Source organism: Dermacentor albipictus, chromosome 1 (assembly GCF_038994185.2).
Source record: "Dermacentor albipictus isolate Rhodes 1998 colony chromosome 1, USDA_Dalb.pri_finalv2, whole genome shotgun sequence".
Classification (NCBI taxonomy): domain Eukaryota; kingdom Metazoa; phylum Arthropoda; class Arachnida; order Ixodida; family Ixodidae; genus Dermacentor; species Dermacentor albipictus.
This window is the reverse complement of record NC_091821.1, coordinates 434,176,644-434,190,666: the sequence shown is the minus strand read 5'-3', so window position 1 is coordinate 434,190,666 and position 14,023 is coordinate 434,176,644. Positions and strand designations below refer to the sequence as shown.

The window sequence follows — 14,023 nt, the reverse complement described above, 5'->3', positions numbered from 1 at the left end:
AAGGAAGCTAGCAGTTGTCTCTTTAAAAGGTACGCAGAGCCCGCCTGCTTGAATATGAGAGAATAAGGTGGAGCACTGCACAATACATCACGTAAAACATATGAGTATGAGCACTACAAAAAAGAGTTGAGACCCGTAGCTGAGAAGAATTCAGGGACAGCTTTGCGAGCGTCGTATCGAGCAGAAGCTCGACCTTATGGATACAAGCAATCACTGAGCGTAGCTCTGGAAATGTCAAGCTGATACCGTATGTCTCAGTTTCAGGCACCTCAAGATAGCGATAAGACGGTGCAAGAACCCGAGCAAAGCCGGCATGCAGAACATGCAGTGCCGCACACACCATGAAAGCTATCATATCGATGGTCTGCATGGGCTGTTTTACACTGTGGGAGATTATACTCATGATTTGACGCGATTTAACTCACTGACACTCTGGCAAACGAAAGCACTTCTATGTTTGCTCGCATTTATTTGCGTTTTGCGGACAAATGTGAATACGCTAACAAACTTTTCGATAGAAACCTTGACAAAGTGAAAAGCTCGCGAAACAGGCAGAATTCACTCTATAGTCCGCCATGGTCACTCGTGTTGAATTCACTTGGAGAAACAACACCGAAAGCGACAGCACAGGAATCTCACGGCATTCAGGCGGAGAATGACGTAAGATGGACGCTCAAGACGTTTACGGAATGCTTCGAGAACAGATGGCACTTCTAGAGCGATTGGTACTTCTAGAGCACTTCCAAAGCAATATCTTCAGAAATGAAAACATTCCATTAGATCATCTTCAAAAGAGTTATATTCGAAAATATGTTGGGGTTTGCCGTCCCATAAGATTTATTAATTCAGACGGCACTTTACCTTATTTCTTCAGTTACAAAGCTGAAGTGGACAGTCCTGGTTATTCGAGAATTCAGTTGGACAACCACACGCACACCCACTCACAGGCTTCAACTACAAACCGGCATTTTCAGCCACCGATGCGGCTTCAATGCGTCTTCCCTGGATTATGAAGGAGAAGCAACGAGGAATTGCGAATGCAGGTACCGCACTATGCACAAGCCGCCTTGCAATTTGCGCAGGAACAGGCTTTGACGGATCCCCTGTCCTGGTTGCACGCATATGTCTCGACTGACAGTGGCTTGAAGACAGCTCCCTCGGGTGTCTTGTGTTCTTTGTCCGTCTGGACGTGCTTGATGCTGATGGGAGATAGGCCTCCGTCGCTGGGAGACGCGCCGAGGAAAGCCAGCCACCGTTCGGCCGTGCAGTTGGCGCCCCAGCGACCGCACATAAAGTTGAAGAGTCCGATGGAGGGGATCTTGCTGCGCGAGTCCTTGCACGAGTCGAACATGCCTCGCACGAACGCGGGCGTCACGTAGTAGTTCAACGAGGCCACGTACTTCTCCTTGTCCTCGCTCACCTCGCTCGTCAGCAGCTGTAGGAAGTCGGCCTGGCGCGGCGAGCACACCATGTGACACATCAGCGCGCGGAAGTTGCGGCTGCAGGCGGCGCAGTTGTCCAGTCCGATGGCCTTGGCCGACTGGAGGTTCTCGGCGAAGTCCTCTGCCTGGTTGGCGTCGCAGCAAACGGGCTGCGACCCGTTGCCCAGCACGTCGCCGCACACGGACTCCAGGACTTCGCGTGCGGCGGCGCTCTCGATGGCCTTGGGTTCGCCGTCGTAGACGCACGGGGCCCTGGTGCCGTCCGCGTCGCAGATGCCCCGCATCACGCACTTGCCGGCGCCGCTGCCATCGACCGAGAAGATCGTGCCAATGGCTGTCACGGCGAACAGGATCACGGGCGCCCAAGGGATGACGCAGGCTGGTCGCTGCGACGACGTCTTCATGATTCCGGTTCGCTGGCTGATGGACTGACTGGCTCGTCGGCTGCTGCTGCTGCTGCTAGGAGCGAGGTCCCGGCTCTCCTTCTGTTTGTTGTCTCGCCGTCGTAGACGACGTCTCTGCGACGGAGCGGAGGGGGAAAAATAATAAGTGAAAACGCTGTCTTAACACGGCGCGTACACGTCGCGCTCGGCTGGGCCCCCCTCGCGTCTCAGCTGCGCCGTTCCCCGTTTGCTTCGGCAATCAACCCGTCACACCAGTTGCCGTCGCGGCCACCACCGCTTTCGCTGGTAGCTATGGGGACAAAGCCGCAACCACCGGCGTTGCTTTCGGCGGGAAAGTACGTCCGTGGACGCTCGCCTTCCACTGATTGCCGTCTGGGGAGGAAAGAAAATGCGCCACTTTGGCGCTCACCTCGAAACGAACACCGTTTGTGGCGTTGGGTGCGCGTGCGGGGCGGAAGCGTACCAGGCGGCCAGTGTGCGCGCGTACTGAACGCGAGTGCCGGCGACGGCGGACAATCTGTCTCGGACGACTACAGCGCGCTCGCCGCCTTTGCTCGAAACCTGAGTGCCGGACTCGGTTTTCGCGCGAGGCCACGCGTCTTATATGGCTGCGGCGCGTGGAGACAATGAAAGCCCTCTCTCACTCGCTACAATCGCCTCCACCCTGTTTTGTTCGTCTTCTTTGCTGTTCTCCTGCTTTCGCGTGACTGCGTTTAGAGGTTCGAAGTTTATTGTATTCGCAAGAGTGATTCTGTCTGTACGAAAGAAAAGGAAAGTGCTACCGCTTTTCCCACGTTTCACGGGAGCACGAGCAGTCGATTCCGAAAAAAAATAAAAGTGCATCGTGGCCAGGTGAGGCCTGTTCTGATGTGCTCACCTGCCTCGATCGCACCCTCGGTGACATGAATACCGGGGCGTCTAGAATAAGCACTTTCCCTTTTTTTTGGGGGGGGGGGGTTCACAGGGTGCGTGAGCCGGTGCACAAAAGGATTCGTTGACCCGCTTGGCGAGTGAGCAAACCTGAGTAAACAGGAAGCTCCGTTTCGGGTTGCTGCTGAATGGCTGGCTCTGGCGGTATACACGGTACACAGGGTCGCGGGCACGGCACATTTACATTTATACTTTTACCTTCTGGCTTCAACGTAAGCACATCGGCTACGGAAGTTCTGGCACGCTTTAAGTACACTTAGCACTTCAAGAAAATGTTACACAGATAAATTCATCGAACACTTTGCTAATGCACTGATTGTAAACGGAGACAAATCATTGAAATAGTTTAGAGTCGCTAAATATTTCGCAGCCAGGCTTGGAATCAAAATGAGGCTCTTTTAAATATATCTTAAGGCGAAATCTTCGTCTCAGTAGCCCAGAAACACACAAACGAACGACACGAAACATAGGGCAGATATTCATCGTAAAAGCCTTTTTTCGGCGCTTCCCGAAGCTTTTTAGTTAGCTACGATGAGATGATTCGGTTCAAAGAGTCATATTTCAGTATGAAATTCTGAGGTTTAGTTAATGGGTGCCAATGGCATGGTGTTGCCATTAGCAAGCTGTTTACGGACATCGTTAGAGTTGTCCGTAAGCACTCTTTTGTTAAGTGAGAAGACACCAGCAACATTCCCCCGGGCTGATAACAAATACCGCGTGTCGTTGAAACAGGTACCGTGCTAAATAGCGAAGCTCCGGACCAAAATCTGATCTAGTGACCAGTTGACTGTTTCGAAAACGCCAAACTAAAAACGTGCAGAACGAAATGGAGGATAGCGCGTTGCTTCAAAATCTAGTGACGTCAGTGCTCACGGTGAACAAGGGTGATCATCTGATAGAAATAATAACACTGAAGGAGTTATGACCTCATGAATATGAGCTACAACTAGTGGGAAAGGTCAGAAACAGCTTTCTCAAGAATTTTTTATTGTTTTTAATTTTTCAGATCGGCTTAGCCAATATTATATATTCTTTAGAGCATACAATCTCCGGTTATCGGACTCCAGTTGAAGCCATTCTGTAGGAACCGTGGTCTGAATGCGATTTCTACTACTCGTGATACATACCAACACAAGAATCGCAAGAAGCAAGACAAAGAAAGCAATATATGACCAATTGTGGACAAAATGTGTTTCTCGGGCGACCAAAGGAACAATGTTGATGTGCGCTTTCATACAGCTCATAAAAAAGTTGCGATGGCGTCTAAACAAGTGTTTATAGAATGTTCATAATATGTTGAGAGGAAGTTGATAAGGACCCCCCCACACTCACACACAACACAGAAGCTCGAGGCTGTAACCAATAAACCTCAGTTAAGTGTCAGTGGTCGCACGTATGTCTCAAAAGGCGGAATGAACTCGGCCAAGATAGTTCTTTAGACGCTTAGTGCGCTAGGCGCGTCGCATAGCAACAATTAATTTGCAAAATAGCGCGCACATCTTCTAGCTGACGATGAAGAAGAAGGCTACGGGACACGTCCTTTCCTAATACCATATGTTCTTTTTCCAGTGAACTTGAAACTATCGAACATTACTTTCTCTCGTGCCGCCGCTTTCTAAGACAAAGAAAACTATTAGAATACTCATTTACCAAACTTGGCCTCTCGCTAACCTCGCCAACCATTCTTTCTTTTGGGGCGACTTCACTGGGATCCAGCCACAGGGATGCTTTTCTGGCAGTTTACAATTTTATTAGAGACACAAAGAGAGTAACTTGCTGAATTTCTAAAATTATCCATAATTTAAATTCTTTCATTTCTTTACGTTTGCTTATTTTATTGGAATTCCTAACAATATTTAATTACACTTCTAAATTACAGTACTATCGTCCCACGCTCCACTATACAAATCTAGTTTCTCTCTACTTCTAACCATACGGAAAACCGCCTGCTTCTTCGCCAATCCCCCCATAGTGGGTACGCGCCACTGTCTGGGACACAAGACAAGAGAAGACCATCCGAATCTCGGCCAATTCTCCACAGGGGGTATGCGCCATCCGTGAAGGAAAACGAGCCGAAACGAAACGTTCGTCCTCTAAATTCATTGCGTGTCTCTTGTAATGTGCACGCTATAGCTTACAAAGGTAACAAACCAAGGTCGGTCCTGCCGGAGTTTTTTTTCTTGTTTGTGAAAAAATACTGCAATAACCTGTTTGCTACAGCCTCTCCGGCTATATTATAGCTAATCGGATTACGAACATGCAACTAAAAATGCACCTCTGTTTCGCAAAAAGGGTAGAAATGTTGATAACCATACAGGTAGACCAACCCTGCAAGCATTGTCGGCATGATATATGATGACGATTTACTGGGGTCCTCTTTGTAACGGGGTGGCGACAAATAGTTACCTAGTCTGCTTAAGCTAATAATGTATTCTATAAAGATTTGTCAATCTAGCGTTTTGTCTACGTCTCCTTAATCTTTTCTCCCTTCATTTAATGCTCTATATCTAACTCGTACCGTTACCAGTGCCCGTAACGGATCCGGTCCTATCAATTTATTCCCGGCTTCTGTTCCGCTTTAAACGTCTCTTGCTTTCCTCCACTGCTGACCGGTTAATGCTTCCATCCGCTTTAAATCACAGCGCTTCTGGGAGGTAGGCGTTTCATATACGGGTTTCTGGTTCTCTAACCTTCTTTTTGATGACAGCTGGTTGTCTCTTAACACTTTCAATTGCCCTGTACTTGGTTGACAACTTCCTCGGCCTCTTCTTCCACCCTGTGTCCGCGTTTTCGAGGTAGAAATATTTGTGCACTTCAGCCACACATTCATTTTCATTCATGTCCACGAGTCTTCCTTATAAAATAATTTCGCTCTGCACTTCTGTGACTTCAAAAGAGGATCAACCCATGTCTCCCTGCCCTGCCTCACTTGTGGTTTTACCATCGACACCCAAGAGCAACCGGCCTACCGACAATTAGCTAACTTCCAACCCCTACCCGACGTCTGATTTTAAGCACAGAACGTCATTTTCGAATGTTGGCGTTTCGACTTTTACTCCTTACCGGATTCCTCCCGCCACCTCATCTTTATTGTAGCCCCGAGTTCTCCATGTTTCTTCATTGCTGCATTCCGTTTCCCCTCCATTCTTGAATTATTTTGGTGGATGCTTGAGGAGGTGTTTCCTTCGTTTGTTATACATATATGTATTTAAATTGCTTGGCCATTGAATGGATACCCCGGCATTGGTCGTCTTCTAACGAAAGATTATAAGTCCCGGTTTTTCTGTGCCAAACTCAAGGTCTACATTCATCGCTGCATTGCCATTTCTAATTGCAAGTCTGTGTAAATATATTGCATTGTACGATACTAGCTCCATGCCATCCGCATAAATCAGCCCAGCGACCCTCTGTTGCGCCCTTTGCCCATTACGGATGTAAGATAGATAAAAAAATATATCAAGGCAGTGACTCCGCACAAGCGCTGTTTATCAAGAGCAGCAGAGTATGAACACCAGGAGATTTTGTTTACACCATCTTCGTCGTAGGTGTAAGCCTATACCAGATTACTTTATACGACAATCATTCCTAAAAAAAAAGAAAGGTAGATAGAAATATCAGGTCTAGTAATATAAGAAATTTTCGTTCTATTGGCCAAAGCAGCTTTTATCTGAACATGTTTTAGGAAATGCTCTGATATATTTGGCGATTACAGGCGTGGAATGCGGCGTTTATTGTTTATAGCCATGATGTGAACAAGTATGACAATCTGCTGAAGGGAATAGCTCCAGAAAGTGCTGTTTGTCGTTTGCAGGCTGCTAAGCTTCTTGCGCATGGACACGAAACTCTAGAGTTAGTCCTCGAGGAGAAAGAAATTAACACGAAACGTTCCACTGCCTGAATTATTTCCCCCTAAATAAGCAAATTAAACCTGCGCTTGGAGGCAACTCTACGCGAGCCGGTGGCATCTACAGGCAGTTTCGCACCTGTTTGTATACCCTTTCGAGAAATTTGCGTGATATTTAGTGACACGGGAGTATATATAGTGCGAAAGAATGCATTTCATGTCCGCAAAATCGATATGACTGTGGAGTTCACCATCTCGGAACTGCAGCTTAGCGGGTTATGAGGTACACCACCGAGGAGGACTTCGGATTAATTCAGACCACCTGGGGTTCTTTAACGTGCACCAAAAGCAGGATACATGAGTGCCCTTACAATGCGGCCCCACGGGATGCGGCGGCAGCAGTGGCGAATTGAGCTTCGCGACCTGCGCTCAGCCAAGGAACGCCACTGTTAGTGTGCCCACATGCATGACGTATCCTTAAAATATTTTACACATATTTTTCTCAACCGTTTGTTGGCTCTTCGGTGCCAAAACATTTTTCCACATGCGGTGGATGAAATGAGTTCTGCCACCTGCATGCGTAGCAGACTTCGTGCTTGTCTCCGTGTTCGCGAGTAGTTTAGATAGACCTTCATTTAACACAATGACAATAACTCCAGTAGTAAGTACGCCGATTCAATTCGACGCCAATGACAATTAAAAAAAACAGAAGAAAGATGCAGTCTGGTCATAACATATAGCTTGTAGGTTTTGGATGTTCGCTTCGCATTAAGGACGAAGCATTTTTACGGCAAATGTAGAGGAAAACCGAAGTTTTTTTGCTTACGTTCAAGGTATCATTGCGCGCAGGCCTGTGAAGAGGTGCACTTACAAGCGTTCGGCAGAATCTGATTTTCCACGCTTCTTATATGCCCCACTAGACTAATGCTGAAAGATCATAAACAAGAAGAAATCGCAGGATGCTGCAAAACGCTGCATATATAAGCAATGCCGAGGCATGAGGTAGAATACCAGGGCGTGCGCATTCAAGCAGTGTGCGAGTCCACCTCGCAAATGTTTACTGCTTTTCATCTGCGCGCGCGCGTTCAATGCACCCGGACTGTGGGCATAACAGGCGGAGACGTTTGTTAAAAAAAAAAAAAACACTGCAATAATGCCGGCGCCTTCTGAGTATTAAACAAGGTCAGAGAACAAAAATAATTGGGAGGGATTCCTGAGTAATAGCCTTTAAAGCTGCCAATATAAATTTAAGTGACATTACCACTGAAACATTGCCATTTTGTACTCGCACGCTCTTATCTTTAGTCGAGAGCTCCGAGAATTTGCCCTAGAGATGTTTGAAAAAGAAATTGAATTGAAACGTGCCCAAAGCACGATCTGATTATGAGACACGCCATAGTGGGGGACTCCGGACCACCTGGGGTTCTTTGACACACACGTAAATCTGTGCATGTCAAAGAATGTGAATGCTTGGCCATTGAATTCATACCACGGCTTCAGCCGTATTGTAACGAAAGATTATAAGTAACGGTTTTTCTGAAATGTGAATGCACGGGTGCATTCACATTTCGCCTTTACCGAAATGTAGCCGCCGTGGCCGGGATTCGATCCCGCGACGTGTTGTTTCGCAGCGTAACACCGTAGCCATGAAGCAACCACGGTGGGTCGAGGCATGGTTGCCTTTTGTAGCGCAAGGAATTATATGCCTCATGAAACGGAAAACTTGGCGAGCGTCCGGCTTTAACGTACGATAGTGCCAAAAGCCACGTGACCGAGTGATGACGTCACGTTCCCGGTACTCGACCTGCTGCGGCTCGCACTGCGAAATTCCGCGGTGAACAGCCACGGCGTCGGAAGGACGCCGTGGCCCACATCGAAAAAATGGACTTTGCCCATTTCGAAAAGTGTGTTTACCCACGTTCAAAACCGACCTGGCCCACTCCTAAAATTGACTTGTCCCACCCTTACAACTGACTGCCCAATTCGAGCATACGACCAAGTGAAAAGTAGGGCGCGGAAGAGTCGTGCTGCTTTCGCATTCAATGCACGTAAGGAGACTTAAGGGCCTCTGTATGTTTTTTTCCATTTGAATGCTTAAGCATTTCTATGCCTACCCAACGAGGAAACCTGTCCGTCCATCAGGTAAGACGATCGCTATTAAGATAGCGCCCCTAGCAGCGAGCGAATTCGCCTTCATGCTGCCTCTCACTCCAACGCTAAGGGCTGAGAACACAGCGCACACGAAGCTATAAGCACTCGGAGCAGTATGTCCCCATCACATCGCTTTCAAGATGGCGCCCGCGCGACCGCGCCATACGCAGCAGCCGCCTCAATACGGTTGATCACGGTTGATAATGGTCCGACGTGGATGGATAAGGCGCTAACAAGAGATAATGGCTTAAAATGATTCGAACGTCGCCTGCGCACCTGGGGCAGCAACCTGAAGTACTTTGCTTGAGTCATCAATTTACCTTGCGTCGCCATTCTCAGCAGTTTGTGTCGCCGCAGCGCTGTCGTTTTTGCTTGTCCAATGAAGTTTCACAACACTAATAATTGCACTGATTTACGGTGGGATGACAAAGTGGCACAATGCTTACGCACATCTACTTATACAACTCCCAGAGGGGTTTCTGGGCGAATTTTTGAAGGCGTAAGCATTTATATGCCTGCCCAACGAGGAAACCCGTGCGTCCTTCAGGTAAGACGATCGCATTCAAGACAGGGCCCACAGCAGCGAGTGAACTGACCTTCGTGCTGACTCTCGGTCGAACGCGAACTAAGCTGCGTGTACACAGCACACGTGAAACTATCAGCATTTGGCAAACTCAGTTCCCATCGCATATCCCTTTCAAGATAGGGCCCACGCGTCCACACCATACACCGCCGTCGCCGTAGTACAGTTGATCACGCTTGATAATGGTTCGCGCTGATAGGAGGGAGCGTCATCGACCACGTTTACCTACGAGGATAGCAAGCGTGACAATGTTCGGTTACGTCACGTAAGCATCGGCCAGTGCTCATCTTCGTGGACGGAGCGTACGTGGACGCAGCGGGAGCTCTATATTCTGAAGGCTACGGGCAGACGATCTTGCAAGACCTAGTACCTCTATGAGCTCTAACGCCTGCTGCCCGAGCATCCTGATCTTTGTGTCAGCTCTCTTCGCTATCGCCGTCTTTGATCCCCCGCTGTGGTCCGCGTTCGCTCGTTCATCCTTCGCTGTGCTCGTTCACTCGGTTACGCCGAGGGAGGACGCCGAGGGACGCCGACGCTAAACGCAGGAACGGCCGCCTAAAAGCTGCCCTCTAAAATGCGTAAGGTTCGACTTACACACAGGCTGCAGACATGACAGATTCCAATTGTTGTTCGAATATAAGAGAAAACATAAATCTGTTACGGAGAACTGAAAGACACCTGCCGTTTGAGGTCTGTAGCAAGAGCTGCTGCCGCTAGGTGGCGCTAACGTTAGCATTGCACGTCGAAGTAAACAGGGAAGTGAGAAGGTGTGGTGGTTTTCGACTAGATGGGGTGCACTTCGATTACAGGCTTGCACGAGAAGTGGGCTGAAGACTTGCTGGTCGCGCTGTTGCTTTTATAACAGGAGGCCAGAGTAGGTAGTAATGAAGAAAGTCCCCTAGGGGAACCTCAGAATAGCATCGCCGTCAATAACAGAAAAAGGAGGAAAGCAAGAAAGAGAGCTCGCCATGCAATAGGCGACATAAACATGCAGGGCGGCAGAAGAGCGGAAAAGTGGGCAGAGATTGAGGAGCAGTTAAACAGAGAACAATTAGGTGTGTATGCGGTTACAGAAACGCACCTTAGAGACTCAGAAGAGCCGCCAGGGATTGAGAATTATGTTTGAGAGAGAGAGAGAAGTGGTTCTTGTGGGAAAGGAGGAAAGGCTGCCACTATCTTCTGCAGCCCATGCGGTTGCAGAAGATACTCGGGCCCAACTCCGACGCGACCTATTCAAATACGTGTAAAACGCAAAAACGTTTTCTGACATAACCCCTGGACCAATTTCAATGAAATTTGTTGCATTTGAGAGAGAAAGTAAAATTGTAGTGGCTGATGGAAGCGGAATTTTGATTTAGGGCTTGCATCTTCTTAAAAATATTTTCAAAATTTTGAAGGTTTGAATGAAATAGAAGCACGAAGTTTACGAATTAATAGCTCTGCATCAAGAACAGATATCGGTGTTCTGTAAACGGCGTCCGTTAGATCGTTCAAACAGACAAAGTCAATATGTCAATTTATATCTTACGTGATTTTGTTACGTTATTTACAAGGGTTCTGCAAATGATGTATTTCGATATTACTAATTTTTTTAATACTTATCTGTAACATACCAATTTTGTACGCTTTAGATGTACTATTAGGTGCAACTCACAGAATTGTGGTATCGTTTTTCGTTGCGGAGTTAGAGAATTGTAAACTTCATAGTTTGGTTTTCTGAAAATGTTTGATTTTGCCAATCTTTATTGAAAAGTTGACGACAGAAATCGAAAATTCGAAACCAACGATCACTAGATTTTACTTTTTCTTTTAAATGCAACACTACTTGTCAAATTTGGTGCTGTGGTTGCCGAGAAAAACGAAGTCTCCTTTTGCATGTATTTAGATAGGAGCACCCGAGCTAAAGCTTCCTCTTAATAGGAAAAACGGACGCCAGGAAAGAAACATTCTATGACAACTCAAAGGGAAGCTCATTACGTTTCGAAGCGATATCAGGATGCCTTAGAACACGCAACTATAAATCGGGAAATACGAAGGAAGAAGGATGTGCTTGCTGCGGTAAAGCTAGGGAAACGATGGAGCATGTTTTATTAGATTGTGAAGACATCTGCCCAGTGGTCGATGTAGGCACCACTGGCATCCTTCAAGCCCTTGGGCTCAGCGAGAACAGGGGAAAAGTAAACATGTCCGCAATATAGATTAGTCAGAGGTGATTGGAGGATTGGTGGAAGAAAAGTAGGGAAACGACAAAAAACGGAGAGGTACAAAAGCGAAGTTCGCAATAGGGGGTAAGAAAACTTGGTTGTGGGAGTTCATAGGGCTGTTTTTCTTTTTTAACCTAAGTAGGACGTTAGGCAGTATAATAGCAAGAGCTTGGTGGCGCAACCCACCACCCCGTTCCAAAGGCGATGCTGATAACATCCATCCATCCATTCATATACACTCATTCTTGTAGGCCTCCACCTAGAGCAAGTGCGTTAGCGAAATAATTGAATTTCTCAGAGTAATATGCATAAGAAAATTCGTAATGCAAGACTTACCCACAACCTTCAGACATTATAGCATGAGACTGTAATTTGAATATACGTGAAAACATAATTCTGTTACGCGGCAACTCGAACACAAGGCCTCCAAGCTGTCGTTTGATTTTGTGCGAGTACCGCACACGCTGACACGAAAAATCTCCACCAACTATAAGCAAACAGCTTCGCTGTGAAAGGGCTATCGAGATTTACAAGAATGGCAACAAAGAAATCCGAAGGGAAAATCTGTACGATAACACAAAGGCCAAGCCCTGCTATCTTGAGGCTCGAGCTGGTTACCTAAGGAGAAAAGCGTACCGGGGCAAATGTTTGCAACAGAATGAGGCATGCATCTGCTGGAGCGAAAATTCGAAGACAACTCAGTACAATCTAATGGACTGGCGAGACTCCTAGGTAACCAGCTAGACTCGTAGGTAATGCACACCGTCCAAAAGCGCTGTGACTTAATGTGGATAGAAGTATTAACCAATCAGCGGTCGACATAAGCAAGAGACGTTTAGAATATCGGTGGGGAAAAAGCATGGAAGGGATTGCTAGGATCGGGTCCGTTGCAGGCGTAGGTAATGGTACAAGGTGTATACAGAACTGTTCAGAAAGAGAAAAAAAGCTTAAGGAGATGTAGACTTAGTATTCAGCATACCTGATTAGCTCACGCAAAGCTACGTAATACTTCTCAGCGCATTGTTTTAAAGAGGATAAAAATGATTTATCATAATCATCATCCATGGCGGGCGAGATGAGACTGACATAAAACCGTGGGGCTTTGCTATTTCTTATTATTAGCTGTCTTCATATATTCTGCAATCAACATGTGAAGTAACCATCGCAGTAGTTAAATGGCTGTGACATTGTTTAGGTGACCGCGATGTCGTGAGTTCGAGTCCTCTCCGCGGTGGCTGCATTTCCATAGAGGCGAGATCCATATAACGCTCGTGTACCTAAAGAAATATAAATGGTGGGGTTTTACGAGCAAGAACCCCGATCTGATTAGGAGGCGCTCCGTAGCAGTGGACTCCGGATTAATTTCAATCACCTGATGTTTTTTTTTAGCGCACCCAACACACGGTTCACGGGTGTTTTTTTTTATTTCGCCCTCATCGAAATGCGGCTGCCGGGGCCGTGATTTCATCACGTCAGTCCGTGCTTATATCAGCAGAGAGCCATAGCCAGATCAGGGGGAAGGTAAAAAACCCCAGGGGGTCAAAATTAATCGAGGGCGGCCCACTAGAGCGTGTTTCATGAACACAGTCCACCATGCAGTTTGGGTCGCTAAAGCATGCAGTCTTTTAGGGACTATACTGACATTCCGCTCATTTGTTTTTGCGTTAAGTAAAGGTCCGCGACTTGGAAACCGTATCAAATATAACTGGCAAGTATCAGAGCAGCATACCTAATTGACTGTAATAGTTTTGTACAGCCATTTTTGGTTGCATTTCTCATGAGGTGACTGTGTCACGGCGAAGAAGTTGATCACATGGAAGGAGGGCACTTCGACCTCTGGACACTCATTGCAGCTCTCTCGGTCGCGTTCTATATATGCTGCTGCCCATTGTGATGGTTTATATAACTGTCGATGACGCAGGCAAGGGTAGGCCATCAAAAACCAGCAACCTTAAGTGTAAAATGAGTTTTACTATGTTTGAAGTGAGCCCTATAAGAGAGTTTCATGCTACTAAGAGCGTGTCGTCTGAATTTCACGCAACAAAGAAGCTTCGGTTTCTTGTAGTGATTGTAAATAACACCGTTTAGCAGTCTTGTTTCAAGCAATGGTAAGCCGTTCTGACTGCTCACTGCTGTTTCGATCGCATCGAAAACAAGGCGAGGCAATTTTCCACTTCGTCTCTTTTCCCTTTCATTTATTTTTTGCCGTTGCGAAAATGCAGACTTCGCTATACCGTAGATCGCACGTAAGCGCATGCGTGTATGACCACGCATGCTCGATGGAAAGGCACCGTGTTTGCCTTCGCATTGAGCTGGCGTGGTTACCGACAGACGGGCAAAAATCACTGCCTCGCAATGAATGACGCTTTTTTGCGTGCTTGTAGGAGTCGCTGAGTCAATTCTGAGTCGTTTTGCGCACTCTGTACCGCAGCGACCGCTCGAAATACAATAGCCCCGCTAGTGAA

At 47.0% G+C, this 14,023-nt stretch overlaps 1 protein-coding gene across 2 annotated transcripts; it reads right to left on the bottom strand.

Moving 5' to 3' along the window:
• Positions 1-449: 449 nt before the first annotated feature.
• Positions 450-9,222, bottom strand: LOC135908276 (NPC intracellular cholesterol transporter 1-like). 2 transcript variants are annotated; one of them, XM_065440042.2, is made up of 2 exons: positions 9,092-9,222; positions 450-1,960 (listed from the first exon to the last, which is right to left on the bottom strand). In XM_065440042.2, the coding sequence occupies exon 2, from the start codon at positions 1,844-1,846 to the stop codon at positions 1,052-1,054; it is 795 nt and encodes a 264-aa protein (XP_065296114.1). In that variant the 5' UTR covers positions 1,847-1,960; positions 9,092-9,222; the 3' UTR covers positions 450-1,051. The 2 variants fall into 2 exon arrangements, with proteins under 2 accessions (XP_065296114.1, XP_065296112.1); XM_065440040.2 differs by lacking the exon at positions 9,092-9,222 and adding an exon at positions 2,256-2,435.
• Positions 9,223-14,023: the final 4,801 nt, after the last annotated feature.